Source organism: Procambarus clarkii, chromosome 67 (assembly GCF_040958095.1).
Source record: "Procambarus clarkii isolate CNS0578487 chromosome 67, FALCON_Pclarkii_2.0, whole genome shotgun sequence".
NCBI classification, from domain to species: Eukaryota; Metazoa; Arthropoda; class Malacostraca; order Decapoda; family Cambaridae; genus Procambarus; species Procambarus clarkii.
The window spans coordinates 19963734-19984961 of NC_091216.1; the positions used below are offsets into that span (position 1 = coordinate 19963734).

A 21228-nucleotide genomic window follows, 5' to 3' on the forward strand; every position below is an offset into this window, starting at 1 on the left:
TCATCCTTGTATTCAAATACATAACAAGTCTACTGGGATTAACTTTATAATACATAATAATGGTGAAGCCAGAGTGTCGAGCCGGGACAGTGTACCCAGGACTCCCAGTGTCCCATTATTACAAAAGTTACATTCATGGTGTGGTAGTCTGTTGTTGAAGTTTAAGCCACCACAAGATTGGGCACGGGCATGAATACCCCGTAGCAGGTGGCAGATATTTGGAGTGAATGTGGTCACCTACACCAGTTGACAGGTGGGTAGTGGTGTAATATCTGCAAGGGTCTCTGGGTCTCTATTTACACTTCAAACTGAGTGGTAGCCGGAAGCGTAGTGGCAGGTGGCAGGCGGCGTAGTGGCAGGTGGCAGGCGGCGTAGTGGCAGGTGCAGGCGGCGTAGTGGCAGGTGGCAGGCGGCGTAGTGGCAGGTGGCAGGCGGCGTAGTGGCAGGTGGCAGGCGGCGTAGTGGCAGGTGGCAGGCGGCGTAGTGGCAGGTGGCAGGCGGCGTAGTGGCAGGTGGCAGGCGGCGTAGTGGCAGGTGGCAGGCAGCGTAGTGGCAGGTGGCAGGCGGCGTAGTGGCAGGTGGCAGGCGGCGTAGTGGCAGGTGGCAGGCGGCGTAGTGGCAGGTGGCAGGCGGCGTAGTGGCAGGTGGCAGGCAGCGTAGTGGCAGGTGGCAGGCGGCGTAGTGGCAGGTGGCAGGCGGCGTAGTGGCAGGTGGCAGGCGGCGTAGTGGCAGGTGGCAGGCGGCGTAGTGGCAGGTGGCAGGCAGCGTAGTGGCAGGTGGCAGGCGGCGTAGTGGCAGGTGGCAGGCGGCGTAGTGGCAGGTGGCAGGCGGCGTAGTGGCAGGTGGCAGGCGGCGTAGTGGCAGGTGGCAGGCGGCGTAGTGGCAGGTGGCAGGCAGCGTAGTGGTGTACTTACTCATTAGCGTCTACGTCAAGATAAACCTACTTGAGTGTTGGAGAGGGAAGTGAGCAGGTGAGGAGAGTAAGAATCCCGCCTGAAACTTGCCTAGTAAATTATGGCAGCCTCGTGCGCCACAGCTCGGGGCGCTCCATCACATCTGATATATTTACGCCCAGATTTATCTCGCCCGCAGACAATCGTGAAAAGTTGGAAAGTTGGAAAAGGGGATCTCGGGAAGACAGATTTCTGCCTTCTGCAATTTATATATTCTCAAATTGAATGCCTTTTACCGAACGAGAATTTAAATATTTTACTTTATATTATAAAGTATTTCTACTCCATGTGTATTGGTGCGGCACCCAGGGGGGGGGGAGGGACACCCGCGGGCTGCGGCACCCAGGGGGGACACCCGCGGGCTGCGGCACCCAGGGGGGCGACACCCGCGGGCTGCGGCACCCAGGGGGGACACCCGCGGGCTGCGGCACCCAGGGGGGAGGACACCCGCGGGCTGCGGCACCCAGGGGGGGCGACACCCGCGGGCTGCGGCACCCAGATTAGGTGCGCTATTATCGTTTATATTTACATTAATTGAGCCCTGCGGTTCTCCCACTGAGCAGTTCACGTGGACCGTAATAGCCCGACAACCCACGCTAGTTACACCAATTGCTCGAGCCAAAAGTGGTCCATTTGGGGGATAATTACAGGCTGGTGGTGCGTTTACTGCGTGTCTTATCACGGAGGCCTTAGGTACTCTCCCTGTCCCGTCCCTAATTACCCCTCACAGTCCGGTGAAACAGCTCACTGCCAATATAAATATCCCATGGACTGCGTCTCAGGTGAAGTGATCGGCCCCGGCTAAATATTATCCACAGGAGAAGGTTGTACGTTACGGGCTCACCATAGCCCGTGCTACATGGACACTTTGTTCTGAGTAGCTAAATCTGAAACAACAACAAGGTTGTACAACTCTTGGACGGCGATATAACTGGTCCTCACCCAAAGGCCTGGGTGAGGATGGGCCTAGAATTAAAGCTGAATAACCCAAGGCGCCTCCTGTGTAGACCGACTCTTGGACAGCTATATCTCCTAGACCAATTCCAAACGTTTTCTTGGCTTGCTCTCCTCAATGGAACTTAAACCTCAATAAATCGCGTTTGAGACTCCAGTGAACGTCAGATCTATCTAAACCTCTGTCACCCTGGCAACCATTATAAGTAAATCAAAGTAGATAATCACGAATGGAATGCCAAGTTAATGAGGCAATACATTAGGTGAAGGCAAGCATGCATTATCTGCGGGAGTGGCGGAGACTGAGTAACTACTGCTGCACCATCGGGGCTCTCACCCGGGGAATATACGGCCTGATAACGTCGCCCTCACCAAAAAATCATTGTGAGTTAGCGCTCATGCTGGGACTGTGGCGCAGGTGGTGGTAGGGTGGGTGGGGGTGTGACGTGGTGGTAGGGTGGATGGGGGTGTGACGTGGTGGTAGGGTGGGTGGGCGTGTGACGTGGTGGGTGGAGTGAGGGGGACGTGGTGGTAGGAGGGGATGACGTGGTGGTAGGGGAGGTTGACGTGGTGGTAGGGGAGGTTGACGTGGTGGTAGGGGAGGTTGACGTGGTGATGGGGGGGGGTTACATGGTTGTAGGGGGGGTTAATGTGGTGGTAGGGGGGGGTGATGTGGAAGCAAGAGGAGAGCAGCAAAACACCGTCCACCATATGATCAGACAATCCAGGAGCTCCATGAGCTCCTGAACATACAGCCACTAAACATCAGACCGCAGCATCAAGCCATCAGGAAGTGAAACACCATCGAAATGTTAGAGGACCCAATGTTAGAAAGATTACTATAAGATGATATTTTTTTTTAAATTTTGCCCCGAGGGGCGAGTTTATTGGGCAGCGCCACTCATCCTGTGAGTGGACACACCGCCATAGCAGCATGTACAACACTCCCCAATAGGAAGAAAACCCGCTGGGTTGTTCATCCTGTCACTTGTACCCAGACACAGCTGGGACTTGCTTAACTGTCTCAAGTGAACAGCTCCTCAAACAAGAAGATTAACATCTATCAACCCTTAAAAGCTTACGTTATCTTGCGGGTGCAAAATGGGGAAATCTTTTAAGAACAGTATCAATATTTGACAAATAGTGTTTTCCTAATTCAAACAATGTGGGGTTTATTATTCTACACATATTTCTAATGTCTCTCAGGTGTTCACATTCACGTAGATAGTGGACAAGGCGGTGTCCATCACTCTCACCACAGATTCTGCAACTTCGCTGACCAACTGTTGTTTCCATTCCATATCTCCATGGATATTTGTATCCAAGACGGATTCTCGCTATTACTGATTCTCTCCCTCGTCGTCCTCCTCTTCGGCCATAATGATTGGGATTGCCAGCTGCAACCATGTTGTACCATCGTACAGATTCACTGGTTTGTGCTTCTATCCTCCTTTCCTCAGTTACCTTGTCACGGTGATGTTGCCTGACAATACCTCTAATTTGTCGTAGAGTCCTGGGTATGAAGTATTCAATATGGCCTCCTTCAGCAGCCAGCACATCTGGCTGCTGAAGAGGACTGCCCCCTCTCAAACATATACATCAAGGCCAGTAGGCGGGGCATAAAGTGCTAGACCTCACTTTCCCGTAATCACTATTAGGTAAGTACACTGTTCTCCTCCACAACCACCACTACAATCACAATCACCACTATCACCTCCACCTCCTCAACCACAACCACCTTCTCAACCACAACCACCTCCTCCACAATCACCACCGAATCCACCACAACCACCTCCTAATCCTCCACAACCTTCTAATCTTCCACAACCATCACCTCCACAATTTCCTCCGCAACCTCCACAATCACCACCTAATCCACAACCACCCCTAATCCACAACCATCTCCATCATTGCGATATCCCAACCACTCGTAAGCCCTTTCGCTGTAGCCGCTATCTGCAACACTGCCGTCCACCAGCCTGCCTCCCTACCACCGCTGCCGTCCACCAGCCTGCCTCCCTACCACCGCTGCCGTCCCCCAGCCTGCCTCCCTACCACCACTGCCGTCCCCCAGCCTGCCTCCCTACCACCGCTGCCGTCCCCCAGCCTGCCTCCCTACCACCACTGCCGTCCCCCAGCCTGCCTCCCTACCACCGCTGCCGTCCCCCAGCCTGCCTCCCTACCACCGCTGCCGTCCCCCAGCCTGCCTCCCTACCACCACTGCCGTCCCCCAGCCTGCCTCCCTACCACCGCTGCCGTCCCCCAGCCTGCCTCCCTACCACCACTGCCGTCCCCCAGCCTGCCTCCCTACCACCGCTGCCGTCCCCCAGCCTGCCTCCCTACCACCACTGCCGTCCCCAAAAATATAACAAAATATAACAAAAATGACTTTAATAATATAAAATAATAAGAAATACTTAATAAAAACAAAGCCCTTAAACCTTGGCTTTACACAAAATTATGAAAAGAAATAAATAGTACAGGTGAGTTTTTATGTTAAGCAAAATAAAGGAGCAAATGACTTTATGCAAAAGCTGTACGCATCTACTCTCTCCTGGGGAGGTGAGAGTAGATGTTACTGCTGAGAGCACAAAGTGTATTCTGGTGACTGGACGATTGACTGATGAAGATTAAGCCACCCAAAAGGTGGCACGGGCATGAATAGCCCGTAAGTGGTGGCCCTTTTGAGCCATTACCAGTATCAAGAGCTGATACTGGAGATGTGTGGAGGTGCGACTGCACCCTGCGTGACGGGAGATGTCTCCCCCGTAGGTCACTGGACGCCGATGAGCCACTTATATATGGGTCAGGCCGTCATAGATGGCGTGAATCTTGTAGGTAACCATCGGCCGGCAGTTAAACAAGTAGTTAGCGTCTAGTCGACTGGCGAGTGGCGTCTGGGCCTGCCCAGACAGCAGGTATCCAGGTGTCTCGGGAACTAGAGGGTGGAGAAGGTATACGGAACAGGCAGGATCTGTTGCCTAAGCAGGAGATTACCGCAACATTGTAAAAACACCCCAATCGTCTTATGTGGTTAAGTTCTTAATTAATAACACGCCAGTTTCTATAGCAGCAATTTTAGGAGGATGGGCCGGTTTGTCGTCCTCACGCTGCCATCCCTTCATAGCCCCGCCTGACGCTGCCGTCCCCTCATAACCCCTCCTCACGCTGCCGTCCCCTCATAACCCCTCCTCACGCTGCCGTCCCCTCATAACCCCTCCTCACGCTGCCGTTGTTCATTGTTGTGAGGGACTCACAAGCTCTCCTCACGCTGCCGTCCCTTCACAAGCCGCCTCCGGCTGCCGCCCCCTGTCCCCCTACAGTTGCTACAGGCCGTCCACGGGTTTTGTAGTTATTCTCTACCTCAGTTTTTCCCCGCGCATGAAACAACACACGCGGTATATATATCTTTGTGAGGGTCGGCCGCCATTGAGGCCTGGGCGGGCTTTACATGCCACGCCCCCGCCCACTCCACACGAGAAAAATGATCATAAAGAACCGGAAAAAATAGTATTTTACGTTTAAAAAAATGTAAATTACCAAATTTTTAAATTATTAACGTTGTTCATTCGCATCAAATTGATTTTTATACTCATTGAATCTGTAAAAAAATATACCTATTTTTTTATACATTTCATTGAACGATGGTTTTGAAAAGAAAATATAATGTGTATAGAGAAAAATTTACGCTCGTTAACACTTACCCGCAACAATAGATAACTTGTATTCATTCGCGCTCCGACACGGGCCCCTCGCGGCCAACACGGGGGGCCCCCCCTCGCGGCCAACACACGGATGGGGGGCCCCCTCGCGGCCAACACACGGGGGGGGGCCCCCCTCGCGGCCAACACACGGGGGAGCCCCCCCTCGCGGCCAACACGGGGGCCCCCCCCCCCTCGCGGCCAAAACGGGGGGCCCCACTCTCGCGGCCAACACACGGATGGGGGGCCCCCTCGCGGCCAACACACGGGGGGGGGGCCCCCCTCGCGGCCAACACACGGGGGGGGGCCCCCTCGCGGCCAACACACGGGGGAGCCCCCCCTCGCGGCCAACACACGGGGGGGGCCCCCCTCGCGGCCAACACACGGGGGGGGGGCCCTCGCGGCCAACACACGGGGGGGGGCCCCTCGCGGCCAACACACGGGGGGGGGGGCCCCTCGCGGCCAACACACGGGGGAGCCCCCCCTCGCGGCCAACACACGGGGGGGCCCCCCCTCGCGGCCAACACACGGGGGGGGCCCCTCGCGGCCAACACACGGGGGGGCCCCTCGCGGCCAACACACGGGGGGGGGGCCCCTCGCGGCCAACACACGGGGGGGGCCCCTCGCGGCCAACACACGGGGGGGGGGGCCCTCGCGGCCAACACACGGGGGGGGGGGCCCTCGCGGGCAACACGGGCTCTTAACTGAAATGAAAGATCAGTTAATGGCTATGTAGCTCTTCAAGTTACTACAAGCAACAGCCTGACTGATCAAGGAACATCAGACAAACTTCGCCACGTGCCGGTCTTGGGGAGTAGAAGAACCACTGAAACCAACTACAGCTCAAAGAAACCAACTACAGCTCCAAATACTGCCTCGTATGGGCCAATAGGCCTTCTGCAACTACCTTTCATTCTTATGTTCTTATGTTAAACCTATCCTGCTCAAACTGGTGCACCCTCCAACAGTAACACACACACACACACACACACACACACACACACACACACACACACACACACACACACACACACACACACACACACACACACGACATTAGTCTCCACACCCACAATGATGGTCACCAAATTCTGTCACCAAATGGAATCAATACATTTTGAAAGGCAAATGTTGTTCTTGTTCATTTGTATTTATCAGGAGCTGTACGTTGTCTCATTGATGAGCTCGTGTACTTCTAAGGCACTAAGCGAGTGACTTGTGGTGGTATCACTAAGCGAGTGCAGGTGTCCCCGGGCCCGAGTGAGTGCCGGTGTCAGTCTCGCAGCAGCCTGTGTGTATTCGCCAATATCAAACAGGTTTTTCAAATTATTACTTAAAAAAAATGACTGATTCCAATTCCTAGTAATAATATTAACTGTTGTCCAAGTTTGATAATGTTGCTTCAAGAGATGCGTGTTGTTGCAGGTATGGTGGCGTGGTGGCTGGCGTGGGCATACCTTCTGGACCTGGCACAGGCCTTCTGCCCCCCCGGCTGCACCTGTGATGACGCCGCCCCCAGTGCTCGCTGTGTTGGCGTCGGCGTCAACGTCGTCCCCATCCTCTTCAACCCGAGCTTGCGTCGGCTCAACCTAGCCCGAAACTCCATCAGCTCCGTCGACGAGGCCTTCGTTTTCCTCGACAAGCTCGAAGAGCTCGATCTCTCGCACAATCTTTTAATTTCTGTGGGAACTGGAAACTTCAAGGCGCAATCAGCTTTGAAGGAACTGAGACTAGCGCACAATAATCTCACCTCCCTCGCCGTCGGCGCCTTCATGGGGTTGGCGGATCTCTCCACCCTGGACCTGAGCCACAACAACCTCTCTGATCTGCCTGTCGGTGTACTTGACAACTTGACGCAGCTCACAGTGCTTCATCTGGCGCACAACCGCCTTCACGTACTCACTCAGCCCACATTTCGAGGAGTGCAAAAGCTACTGGTCCTCGACTTGTGCGACAATTACTTCAGACACGTCCCGGCGGTGGCACTCGAAGACCTATCGTCGCTACAAACTCTCTACCTCTGTCGAAATCGCCTAACGCGCCTCGACTCCCTGTCCTTCCCCACCGACACACTCGCTTCACTCTCCTTGGACACAAACAACATCGACTACCTTGACGAGAGAGCCTTCCACCGCCTGCAACAATTACAAAAACTAAACCTTGATTGCAACACGCTTCAAGAGGTGCCATCGAAGACCCTGTCTTCATTACAAACACTAACTTTTCTGTCATTAAGTAGAAATAAGATAAAAAGTATCGGTCCAAGGGCTTTTAAAGGCCTGGGACGTTTATCTACACTAGAGATATCACGAAGTCCTCACTTGGAGAGTGTTCATCCTCTGGCTCTCGATGGATGCCGAGACCTGAAGACACTAATCATCTCCCACAACCCTCTACTGAGGCACCTCCCAGAAGGCCTCCTCACCTCCCTGCACAACCTGCGCAACGTCGACCTCCGCGCCAATGGTCTACAGTCTCTTCCGGAAGCAGAAGTGCCATGGAGTTCCTTAAAAAAGATGGACTTGAGAGATAATCCTCTAGTGTGCAACTGCTCCCTCCAGTGGCTGGCTGAGCTACTGGGGTCCTCCAACACCTCCCTGGCTGCCCCAGACCTCCAGTGTGCCGCCCCCGACAAGCTTCGGGGGCTCTACCTCTCCAGGCAAGATATTATTTGTTCTTAAACTAAGGAGCAATTACTGTAGGGTGGCAGTAATTACTAATTAATGTTAAAATTACTCTCGCATTTTTCCGAAACATATAATGCAGTTCTCTCTCAATTTAATTTAACTCTTTATAATTTCTTAACGTAATAAAATCACCAAGTGTTACATCAAAAAATCAGTTGTGAGAGGCAGTAGGATCAATAGCGAAGGTAGAGACGTACACATCGCTGGCTAGAGGCGTAGGTGTCGTTGTACAGAAAGTTGTGGGCCTCAATGGCTAGGGAGGTGTAACCCCCCTAGTATAATTGCACACAAATCTTGGGGTCAATAAGGGTCATAAGGTTAACCAATGACCCTAACCTAAAAAGGTCAGGGTCATTGGGTCAATAAGACCCAATGTCTAGTTGATTCAAAGAGGAAGCTTTTCTGCCATTCTGTGTTATTTTTTGTTCTGCTTGGCTCCCTCAGCTAAATATAATATAGACCTTTGCGAAGAGGACTGAGAGGCAGTAACCTTGCAGAGCCGCCATGCATACCCCGAGTGTCTTCCAGGAAAGAAAGACTTGTGAGCCTGGCCGCCCACCAAACGAGCCTCTGAGGAAAACTGAAGGAGTAAATACAAGAGTTATACCAGGCCTTTACTTCCCTGCACTTCCACCCACCACACAGCCAACAAGGGAGGCATAATGGCTTACATAACGCCAGGGTTAAGAGCTAATTCAACTTTATACCTAATGTTCAGTTCTTTGTGGATTATTTTAATTGTTCACTTCAAACACAGAAATATGGTACTCAGTAAGGGTCTTATGTACACACTGATCGCCTTTACAGTCATTTTGTGAAAGTAAAAACAAATTACAAACTAAAGGCAATTCTTATAAGTAATGATTAAGTAAATAATGATCAAAATAAGGTATCAAACCGGGAAGGCTATTTTGCATCTTGAGTAATAATGATAGATCTGTACACATCTCAGACGGTGGTGAAAATATTACATGAAAGTACGCCAATAATTTTTAGACAATTTTTAATGACGAAATCAGAATGAATAGATATGAACACATCAAAATGAATCTATTACAAATAAGCATGAATAATGACCCGGGACATACCGAGGGTGAGCTGCAGTTCACTTCAAGAATGTCTGAAAGCATTCTTTTGTGTTAATTCGGTCATTAACTGATCTTTTAATATTTCTGTTCACCTCTTTAAGTCGACAAATTTTTGTTCTTTCGTTAAACACTTGGACAACATAAGCAACTTTGTTCCGTGTGTCCTGAGTAATATTACTCAGTTTGCCTAAATTTAAATCAGTTTACTAAATTTTTGCCTCCAAATTTAGATGCTTTGTAAATCAATCAACTGCATCTCAAAATTATTCAAATCAACGCTGCAACATTTTCAATTTGAGTTTGTCTAATGGTACACTGTCTGCACGTTTTATGAATTTTGGAGTTTCTTCAAATGATCTGAATTTAGTATATAAATCCTAAAATAAAATTGATCTGCAGTTAAATCAATGATACTGGAAAATTAAATTTGAAGGCTGTGAATATCAGTTTTCTCGTGAATTTCAAGATATGTTATATTTTTGTTTAGGTTTGCGAAATATTTAAGAGTGCCAATGTCGACATCACGTTTAACAAAATTAAGTTTGATTTCAAAGGCTTTTATGGTGTTAAACTCATTTAAATATGTGGAGAAACCCGAGAAAAAATTTAAATCTACAGATCCAGGCAACATTGATACTTCTTACAATGGAATTTGTAATTCGTCAAAACAGACCTATTTCAAACACTCAACAAATCGTTTGAGGACATATGCTATACTAAGCCAACGAGCATTGTTGTACATTAGTAGTAATGTGTACACCGAATTCACCTCGCTCGGTAAATTGTGTAACTGTCTTTTTCAAAGCACGCTCAGAAAGACACTTATCTTGGTAACAATTTTCATCACTTCAAGTTCCTTAAAGCCAACTTTTGCACACAAGGCCGCCTCGTGTACATTGCAATGGGAGCCTGCCAATGGCTGTCCAACATATTTGCAAACACATTTACAAAACCAGCTACTTTTCCCATCATGCTGGGTGCACCATCAGCTGTCATGATTTGATTTCAAAAATCATTCCAGAGCTAAGTCAACTCCCGTATCAGGAACGGTTGAGGGCCACGGGGCTAACAACACTGCACACCAAGCATGACAAGGCGGACTTATTGAAACTTAAAATACTGAACAATTTAAAAGATGTTAATCCGGACAATTTCTTCAAAAGGTCAGATGTAACACAAACAAGGAGCAACGGTTTCAAGCTCAACAAGCCACAATGTACGACTGAGAACAGGAGATGCTTTTTCACCCACAGGGTTATAAATCCATGGAACCGCCTACCCGAAGCCGTAAATGCCAAAACTCTTACATTTTAAAGTTTCTAATCATCAAGACAAATAATGACTTTCGACACGCCGCCGGCTTCCTGTCCTCGTCAAGTACGCTAGTGTGAGTCGCCCCCGGGTAAATCAAGTAAATGCCAGCTAAATTTGCTCACATGCCACTCTGGGCAAGCGTGCCATAGATTCGCCACCCCTGTCCTAGGGGGACCTCAATATAAACTGAAGGCTTCCTGTCCCTAACACAGACATCCAACCAATTACACAGCCCCGCTGCTGTGCCAGGTAACGGGCTCACCATAGCCCGTGCTACTTGGGACTTTTTGTTCCCCCAGTAGCTGAATCATAAACAACAACAACAACAACAACATCCCTAACCACAGGAATCATTAATTTCTCATGACCGTAGGATAGCCGGGGGGGGGGGGCGCACCCGATCCTAAATCGACGTGTTCCTGACGCGTCGTGTGTGACCTCTCTCTCTCTCTCTGCAGGTTGGTGCCGAGCGAGCACCTGTGTGGCGAGAGGGTGCAGGTGGTACTGGGCATCGTCGTCGTCACGGCCTCCACCGTTCTCATCCTCACGCTCTCTCTCCTCCTGTGCAGGTAAGTTGCCTCTCCTCCGCCGATTAGGAGGGGGATGGGGAGCGGGAGGCTGGTATGGCAATGTTGTAGGATATGTAGGTTGGAATGGGGATACTGGGGTAGAGAGGTTATGCCAAGGCTTAAACGGATAAGTTTGGATAAGGATGCTATTAATTCGTTCTACTTTATTATTTGCCAAATACCCATCCTGTGAGTGGTTGAGGACCCCATACCCATCCTGTGAGTGGTAGAGGACCCCATGCCCATCCTGTGAGTGGTAGAGGACCCCATGCCGATCCTGTGAGTGGTAGAGGATCCCATGCCCATCCTGTGAGTGGTAGAGGACCCCATGCCCATCCTGTGAGTGGTAGAGGACCCCATGCCCATCCTGTGAGTGGTAGAGGACCCCATGCCCATCCTGTGAGTGGTAGAGGACCCCATGCCCATCCTGTGAGTGGTAGAGGACCCCATGCCCATCCTGTGAGTGGTAGAGGACCCCATGCCCATCCTGTGAGTGGTAGAGAACCCCATGCCCATCCTGTGAGTGTAGAAGACCAAATACCCATCCTGTGAGTGGTAGAGGACCCAATGCGTATCCTGTGAGTGGTAGTAGACCAAATACACAACCTGTGAGTGGTAGTTTATCCCCAATATCCATCCTGTGATCCTGTAGTGGGGTAGTTTATCCCCATATACATCCTGGGAGTTATGGGGTCCATTGACAAATTTAACGAATATAATAAAATGTTAAAAATTATTGATGGGCGCCATCTTTATGACGTCATCATGATTATACGCAACAGAATCTGAAGTGCCACCAACGATATAATTCATTTACAGGTGAATAAATATGACTGAATAATTGAATAAATCCATCCGCCAATATGTCATCAGTAATTCTGCTACGGAATTACGTATGCTCTCCTACTATATGGGAATTCGAACCAAAAGAGGATTCCGGCTCATATATACAACCTATGTGAGACGAACTCAAATATGCAGCTTAGATAAAGGAACCACCCCCTCCCCGCCCCACGTGAAAAAATACAAAACAAAACTAAAAACAGGTCCAAAGATCTGCATCCAGGCTTGGTCTTGAGCTGAGGGGTTTGAGCTCTGGGGAAAGACTGAGCCAACTGGACCGCACGACATTGGAAGAGACATGATAATGGCATACACGATTCTCAAGGGAATTGACTAAGAGAAAGAATCAATGTTTATAGCTCGAGTCAAAGATGGAAGCTAGACTAATGAGTCACAAAGACATCAGAGAAGTTCTTCAATGTTATAATCGTCAATAAGCAATATGCGTTACACGGATGAGTGAGGAAAGCTAACTCAAAACACAAATTTAAATCTAAATATGAAAAGTGAAAACAGATTTATTGGATTGATAAAATAATGATGAGAAGACGGAGCTCGGTCACTTTACATGACCCTGAAGACACATAGGTGAGTACAACACACGCGCGCGCTCACGCATACACGCACAAGATATACTAAGCTACACTACCTGTGGAAATATGATGAAGACCCATAGCCTTGGAGAAGAAAGTGAGGCATTTGAAATTTGTGTAGAATATTTTGATGAAATATTATATTATATATATATATATATATATATATATATATATATATATATATATATATATATATATATATATATAAATAATGAGCAAGGGTGGAGTGAGAGCGCCCTAAGCGAGAATCATAAGGAAGACATGAGAGGAAGAATGTCAGCATAAAACCAGAGGCTTGTCATAACTAAGCGCCCCAAGGTGTCATTACCTCGCGGACAACACTCGCCCCCGCATCGTAAAGTCAGTATTTTCCTCTACGTTCCCCAGAGGAGTGGACACATCTCTCCCCCCCCCCCCCCTCTCCATAACGCACTGCGCACGCCTGCACTCTCCCTCATACCCTAGGCTATATCACCCTCCAAAAATGCGGGGTGATATAGCCCCTTGTATCCCCCTTCCAGTTGTAGCTATTGTATACAAGAAGCATTTGGCGGGGTTAGTGTGTCTACTAACCCCGCCAGATAGGAGTTTTAGTGTCACAAACCATGTAACCCTTCATATAGTCTGGGCTAACTGCAGAAATGATTATGTACCCAAGAATGTTCATAAAACACAATAAACACAAGTGCCAAGCAAAGTGTTGTGTGGCTGGTCGACCTGGTCGACCTCCTCGACCAGCTCACCCAACAACCAGGAAAGTCCCCCCCCCCCAGCCACAAATCAATTCTCCACCTCCGAGATTGTTACACATCGCGCTCCTCCAGAGAAAAGCAATCATCCGGTACAATTTAATTATTGTAGATAGACTTCCATGAAAAAACTTGTTCTTATATTTCCAATTGTGACCGAGGAACAGGAAAAATAAGCACACCCAACTCTTCTGTTATTAGATCAACTTACCTATCAGTGACTACGGGGAGTTTGGGTCTAGCTCCTGGTGCTCCGCCTGCTGCCCTTCTTGTACCTGTTGCATTTTAATCTACCTGTTCTAACGGTCGAATTCTTTACCGAATCTGGTCTTAAAAGTTGTGGGTGTATCCACTTAGTTGTGCTTGCTCTGGTTGAGCTCTGGCTCTTTGGTCCCACCTCTCAACCGCCAATCAACTGGTGTACAGATTCATGAGCCTACTGAGCTCTATCATCTCTACATTTGAAACTGTATGGAGTCAGCCTCCACCACATCACTGTCTAATGCATTCCACCTGTTAACTACTCTGACACTGAAAAAGTTCCTTCTAACGTCCCTGTGCTTCATTTGGGTCCACCTGTGTCCCCTTGATTGCGTACCACTGTGTTAAACAGTTTATCCTTATCTACCCTGTCAATTCCTCTGAGAATTTTGTAGGCAGTGATCATGTCTCCCCTTACTCTTCTGTCTTTCAGTGTCGTGAGGTGCATTTCACGCAGCCTTTCCTCGTAACTCATGCCTCTGTTCTAGGACTAGCCTAGTGGCATACCTCTGAACTTTCTCCAGCTCTATCTCGTGCTTGACAAGGTACGGGCTCCATGCTGGGGCTGCATACTCCAGGATTGGTCTTACATATGTGGTATACAAGATTCTGAATGATTCCTTACACAGGTTCCTGAAGGCTGTTCTGATGTTAGCCAGCCTCGCGTATGCCGCAGATGTAATTCTTTTTATGTGGACTTCAGGAGACAGGTTTGGTGTGATATCAACTCTTTCTAGATCTAGATCTTTCTCTCTGTCCGTTTCATGAAGGACTTCATCTCCTAATCTGTATCCTGTGTCTAGCCTGTTTCCACCGCCTAGTTTCATTACCTTACATTTAATCGGGTTGAACTTTAGTAGCCATTTGTTGGACCATTCATACTGTGTCTAGGTCATCTTGTAGCCTCCTACCATCTTCCTCTGTTTTAATCTTCCTCATAATTTTTGCATCATCAGCAAACAATGAGAGGATCGATTCTATACCCTCTGGGAGATCATTTACATATATCAGAAACAGTATAGGTCCAAGGACTGAACCCTGCGGGACCCCACTGGTGACGCTTCGCCAATCTGAGACCTCACCCCTCACAGTGACTCGCTGCCTTCTGTTGCTTAGGTACTCCCTTATCCAATGGAGTACCTTCCCTTTCACTCCAGCCTGCATCTCCAGCTTTTGCACTAGCCTCTAGTGTGGTACTGAGTCAAAGGCTTTCTGGCAATCCAAAAATATGCAGTCTGTCCACCCTTATCTTTCTTGCCTGATTTTTGTTGCCTAGTCGTAGAAGTCAATTAGAAGTCAATTAATCCTGTGAGGCAGGACTTGACATCCCTGAATCCATTTTGATGCTGTGTTACAAAGTTCTTTCGGTCCAGATGTTCCACTAGCTTTTTTCGCACAATCTTCTCCATCAGCTTGTATGGTATGCAAGTTAGGGACACTGGCCTCTAGTTCAGTGCCTCCTGTCTATCCCCCTTCTTGTATATCGAAACTACATTAGCCATCTTCCAAATTTTTGGCAGTTACCGTTACCAGTGATTTGTTATACAATATGGAGAGTGGCAGGCACAGGGCTTCTGCTTTTTTAGTATTCAAAGGAAGATTCCATCTGGGCCTATTGCCTTTGTCACATCCAACTCTAGCAAAAGCTTCTTTACATCCCCACTGGTAATCTCACTCTTCTAGTGGTTCCTGGTTAACTATTCCCTCTCTTATCTCTGGAACTTCACCTTGCTCTAATGTGAAGACTTCCTGGAATTTCTTATTTAATTCCTAGCACATTTCCTTGTCGTTTGTAGTGAATCTGTCTGCCTCTATCCTCAATTTCATTTCCTGTTCCTTTACTGATGTTTTCTCTTGATGTGGCTGTGCAGCAATTAAGGTTGAGTCTTTGCCTTGCTTGCAATGTCATTTTCTTATTACCTTTCTGCCTCTCTTCTCAACCTGACATATTCATTCCTGGCACTCTGGTATCTTTCTCGGCTCTCAAGTGTCCTGTTATTCCTATAGTTTCTCCACGCCCTTTTACGTTGCTGCTTAGCTAGCCTACATCTCTGGTTAAACCATGGGTTTCTCATCTGCATTTCGTTGTTTTCCATTTGGACCGGAACAAACTTGTCTGCTGCCTCCTTACACTTCATCGTGATGATGTCCATCATGACTTGGGGTCGTCTTTTCCCTGAGCTCTATTTCCTATGTTATATCTGTTAGGAATTTTCTTATCTCCTCATAGTTCCCCTTTGTGAATGCCCGCCTTTTGTTATCAGTTCCCCTCCTCGAGTTCATTACCCCTTCTTCGACCAGATACTCATATGTCAGCACACTGTGGTCGCTCATTCCTACCAGGGCCTCGAAACCGATTTCCCTTATGTCAGAGTCGTTCAGAGTGAAGACTAGGCCCAGTCTCGCTGGTTCATCGTTTCCTCTCATCGTCTGTGTGTATTCACCTAGTTGTTTTCACCTAATTGTGCTTGTGGGGGTTGAGCTCTGCTCTTTCGGCCCGCCTCTCAACTGCCAATCAACTGTTACTACTATTTCTTTTTATCACACACACACAGGAAGCAGCTCGTAACAGCTGTCTAACTCCCAGGTACCTATTAAGTGCTAGGTAACAGGTGCATCAGGGTGAAAGAAACTCTGCCCATTGTTTTTCGCCGGAGCCGGGAATCGAACCCGGGCCACAGGATTACGTGACCAGCGTGCTATCCACACAGCCACTGGCTGTGTGTGTACTCACCTATTTGTGCTTGCGGGGGTTGAGCTTTGGCTCTTTGGTCCCGCCTCTCAACTGTCAATCAACTGGTGTACAGATTCCTGAGCCTACTAAGGCTCAGGAATGAGTGTGTGTGTGTGTGTGTGTGTGTGTGTGTGTGTGTGTGTGTGTGTGTGTGTGTGTGTGCGTGTGTGTGTGTACATCGTCTTATCTGGTAACATAAGTAGGTCAAAATTACAAAATCGCTTTGTGTCACAGCAACAGTGTCAAAGTCGAAGTCGTATATATGTATGTACACATACCGCATTCAGAACACTGCTACCTACAGGAGACTAGAACTTGACTATGCAGCGCCGGCGTCGAGCCCCAAACTTAAAGAAGGACGAAGATAAAGTATAAAATATTATTACTTTGATACGCAGTTGATCCAAGAATCAAGTTGTATAAACGACGAAGCGTGACAGAAGACCGGACTTGGCCGTGTTAGACAAGACAAAGGAGAAAGGTTGACACGACTGAGACCTAAAATATACCAAGGGAATTACTGGAAAAATATGAAGTGCACGGAAAGCGACAATATAACGACAAGAACGGACGGAAGCCAGATACAAGTCATATATGTCGGGAGACGCTCTCTTTGTGTACGAGTAAGAAACGTAGGTAACACAAGAAGGAGAGATTGTTGAAACCAGCACCTCACTTTCAAAAGAAGATAAAACAAAGTACAGAATCGAAAGTCGATGTATTAAAATTAAAGGACCGACAGTTCAGGTGAAGTGGCTCAGGAGCTGAAGTTAATCCTGCAAGCACACTTAGACGAGTCACTAATGCAAATTTACACAATTCATAAAGAGAGAATGTCTCTTCGAGGTTGGGAACCAGACGCATCGGGCTAGCCTCACCAAACTTTGCAGGATGATTGGTGATGGTATGGCGAGTGTCATAGGGTGGTGATGACAGTGTTGCGAATATGGTTACATTGTTGATGGGGAGGAGGGGAGGTGGGGTAGGTGAGTGTTGTCGGGGAAGACCTATTAGACAGATCTATGCACAAGGTCAACCCGGGCACCGCCGGGTACCTCTATCTAATTCACATATACATACAATTCTTAAAAGTGCAGAAACACATGACTACTCCTGGAAACAAGTTAGACATTGTATGAGGGTGTGGTGCGCAGGCGTGTGTTGAAGCAGTGCAAGCAGTAAGCCGGGATAAGGTTTTTGATCCGATGCTTTCCCCACACCATCACGTCTCTCGTGTTGACCCGTGGCTCGGCCTCACCATCACACAATCTTTGTAAGACACAACGCATCAAGGAACCGATCATGGCGATTCCTTTGCCATTTTCTCCTTCGATATGTGTGCAAATATTACTCTTTCAATTAAAATTCCCATATTATTCCTGAAACCAGAGCGGCATCACAATTTCATCTTCTCATCTCCCTTAATCCTCGCATACGTCATCCACCTCTTCCCTAAGTTAGCGTAAGCGTTGTCAGGGTACTAACAGAACTCTTTGACGCTCCCAGGTACTGGCGGCGACAACAGAGAGTTAAACTGGGCGGCGGGTGGCCTCCTGATCCCCTAGCTCCATGGCCTCCACAGGGACGTCCTCCCCCCAGCAGACACGTCATGGCGGAGGAATACATGTACCACACCCCGGCCTCCCTCACCAAGATCCCCGTCACCAAAGTCTAAAGCAACCTTCACATCTAGGGTCATGTTTGGTCTGAGGGGCGCTGAGAAGAATAACTTCTACGAACAAGACTGGCAATAGCTGCTTCGGTCGACATTACACGTGATCCTAAGCTCAAGTGAAAGGAAGGTGGCGGGTAAACACACACACGCGTGTCCATGTATAAACGCAAATACATTCTTTATCATACATTATGTACTAGAGCTCATTTACAGATGCTTCAATGCAAGTCAGGCCAGAACACAAAACTATACCGTATACCCTTGTAAATACGCTCAGCTTGCTAGCACATACACTCTTACACACACACACACACACACACACACACTTTTACACTCACTCTTTTGCACACTTACAATCAGTCTTTAGCACACTAACACACACACACACACACACTTGCACTCACTCTTTTACACACAAAAAAATATTTTTTTCTAGATTTCTTCTTTTTAAACTTGTTAGTAGTGAGGTGGTTACTAGGTATTTTATATATAAATGGTTTTGATGTACATAACTTGCACTGCCATCTGGCCCCACACACAACAAAGGTCTTCAAATTCTTTCTGTATATAGGACGTGACTGAGTGTTGACAGACGACGGGTCAGAGGTGGTCCCTTGATTTCAACTGCACCGAAATATGTTAATACGCCACAAATACTTAATTGTGCCAGTAAATAAATATCGATTTTCATTGTATCATTATGACTTTTAAAATACCCGCTCCAAAATGAAGATAACACGATAAGGAAGAGTGTTGGTGGATACACAGCAGGAGAAGAGGGTGACAGCTGGATATTATGTGGTGTGAGTGGCTGAGCTAACCCCAAAGATACGTGCTCCATCACAGTGCCCAAGAGGAAGACTCCTCGCTATACTGTACACTGGTGTCGAGGCTTCATAGTCACCCCTCACAAGTTGCACGGTATGATGATGATGTTTAAGATTCGCTATCTGCAACAAAAAGTTCCAAGTAGCACGGGCTATGGTGAGCCCGTAGTGCATAGTAGCACGGTGGGATGAGCTGGCCAGTACTGCAGCTCTCTACCTAATATTTTAGACGCGTCATATTGGGTTTAAAAGGTAACAAGTTTTACTTCAGAGTACCGCTTTGCTAATCAATAAATCCCTTTTCATTAACCAGTATTTCTATCATTCTCGTGTAGACACTACCCCTCTCTAGTGGCCTCACGTGGACAGGAAGCCGGCGGCTTGTCCATAGGAGCACACTGTTGCTGGCGTGTAGCCATGCCCTTCCTCGTCAACCTGCTGTGCAGCGCTACAGCTTCTGACTTAAGTTATAAGGTTAGAAAGAATACGTTATATTTTGAATAAGAATTCGCCAGATGTTGTTTCTTTCCCCCTGTATGTCACCTGTATATCCCAGCCCATCCTCCGGCTTACACGCCAGTTTTTGTAACTCTGTTCACCACAGTACAAAGATTGCCGTTCTAATCTTTCACAATAGTTCACAATCAACTTGAGAATGGTCCAGGACGGACCGAAACGTCGTCGTCCCTTCATCTTCTAGCGTGTGGTCTGGTCATCATTAACGTCAATCAAAAAGAGGTACAACGACTTTATACAAAAGCTGTACACATCTACTGTCTCCTGGGGAGGCGAGAGTAGATGTCCTCTACCACAAGCACGCCCCTCTACCACAAGCACGCCCCTCTACCACAAGCACGCCCCTCTACCACAAGCACGCCCCTCTACCACAAGCACGCCCCTCTACCACAAGCACGCCCTCTACCACAAGCACGCCCACTACCACAAGCACGCCCACTACCACAAGCACGCCCTCTACCACAAGCACGCCCACTACCACAAGCACGCCCCTCTACCACAAGCACGCCCCTCTACCACAAGCACGCCCACTACCACAAGCACGCCCACTACCACAAGCACGCCCTCTACCACAAGCACGCCCCTCTACCACAAGCACGCCCCTCTACCACAAGCACGCCCTCTACCACAAGCACGCCCCTCTACCACCACAAGCACGCCCCTCTACCACCACAAGCACGCCCCTCTACCACCACAAGCACGCCCCTCTACCACCACAAGCACGCCCCTCTACCACCACAAGCACGCCCCTCTACCACCACAAACACGCCCCTCTACCACCACAAGCACGCCCCTCTACCACCACAAGCACGCCCCTCTACCACCACAAGCACGCCCCTCTACCACCACAAGCACGCCCCTCTACCACCACAAGCACGCCCCTCTACCACCACAAGCACGCCCCTCTACCACCACAAGCACGCCCCTCTACCACAAGCACGCCCCTCTACCACCACAAGCACGCCCCTCTACCACACGCACGCCCTCTACCACACGCACGCCTCTCGTGTGAAGGAAGACCTGAGCAATCGTCTTAATGACGCACAAGGACCACGTTTCCTCCACCAGCGACACTTAATAAAACTTTCAGAAAGACAAGTAAAAGCAGTAATTTAGGTAATTGCTCATCCAACAACACATCGCAATTTTCATCAGCCGAATGAACACAATTATTTATGTCGCCTGAAAAGTTTCTCTATTAAAAATTTTTGTTGCACACTTGCATATGACTAAGGTAAAAAAGGGAGGAGATTTAGAGCACCGTGATTGCGCAGAGGAGCAACTTCTCCAACTCCAGTTGACAAACCTATGATTTACGTCGCTGTAAAATGTGAAGTGCGAGCTGCCTGTCATCTCCACGAGCGCCTCGTGATAAGAATTTTCTAGGGAGAGGCACTTAAGACTCTCCGTCTCACCAGGACGTAATTTCTTCCTAACAGTTATCAAGCGACTGGTTTAGTACGAGCTGGGCGGTGTGTGGAGGAGCGTGGCAGGTATACCTAAGTATGGTCACGTCAGGGGACCAGACACCACCCGCCGGTGTCTCCCTCTAATGTTACCCACCAATCTTGTCTCCCAGTGTGTAAACACCACCTCATCTTACCACTGTTAATACTGTTAAAGTGTGTTAGAATTTGCAAATGATACACTATAAAGCATTCTTGATAGTCCAAGTTTTCCTTATGGGCTATTTTATAGCGTTGTTTACACATGGTGTTCCTCATGTGGCCAGTGCTAGTCAATAGGATATAAATCGTTGGA

At 48.5% G+C, this 21228-nt stretch overlaps 3 protein-coding genes across 3 annotated transcripts in view; 1 reads left to right on the forward strand and 2 right to left on the reverse strand.

Moving 5' to 3' along the window:
- The window catches only part of LOC123767754 (chondroadherin), a 144908-nt gene extending 126086 nt beyond the window's left edge, over positions 1 to 18822 (forward strand). Inside the window, exons 2-4 of the mRNA XM_045757733.2 lie at positions 7034 to 8267; positions 11156 to 11266; positions 17956 to 18822. Coding sequence (XP_045613689.2) covers positions 7036 to 8267; positions 11156 to 11266; positions 17956 to 18124 — 1512 coding nt within the window. The 5' untranslated portion in view covers positions 7034 to 7035 and the 3' untranslated portion in view covers positions 18125 to 18822. The remainder of the gene's footprint in view (positions 1 to 7033; positions 8268 to 11155; positions 11267 to 17955) is intronic.
- The window catches only part of LOC123767758 (choline-phosphate cytidylyltransferase B), a 664019-nt gene that overhangs the window by 626336 nt on the left and 16455 nt on the right, over positions 1 to 21228 (reverse strand). The window lies entirely within an intron of this gene.
- Positions 304 to 918, reverse strand: LOC138355383 (uncharacterized). The gene has a single exon (XM_069310271.1). The coding sequence runs from the start codon at positions 916 to 918 to the stop codon at positions 304 to 306; it is 615 nt and encodes a 204-aa protein (XP_069166372.1).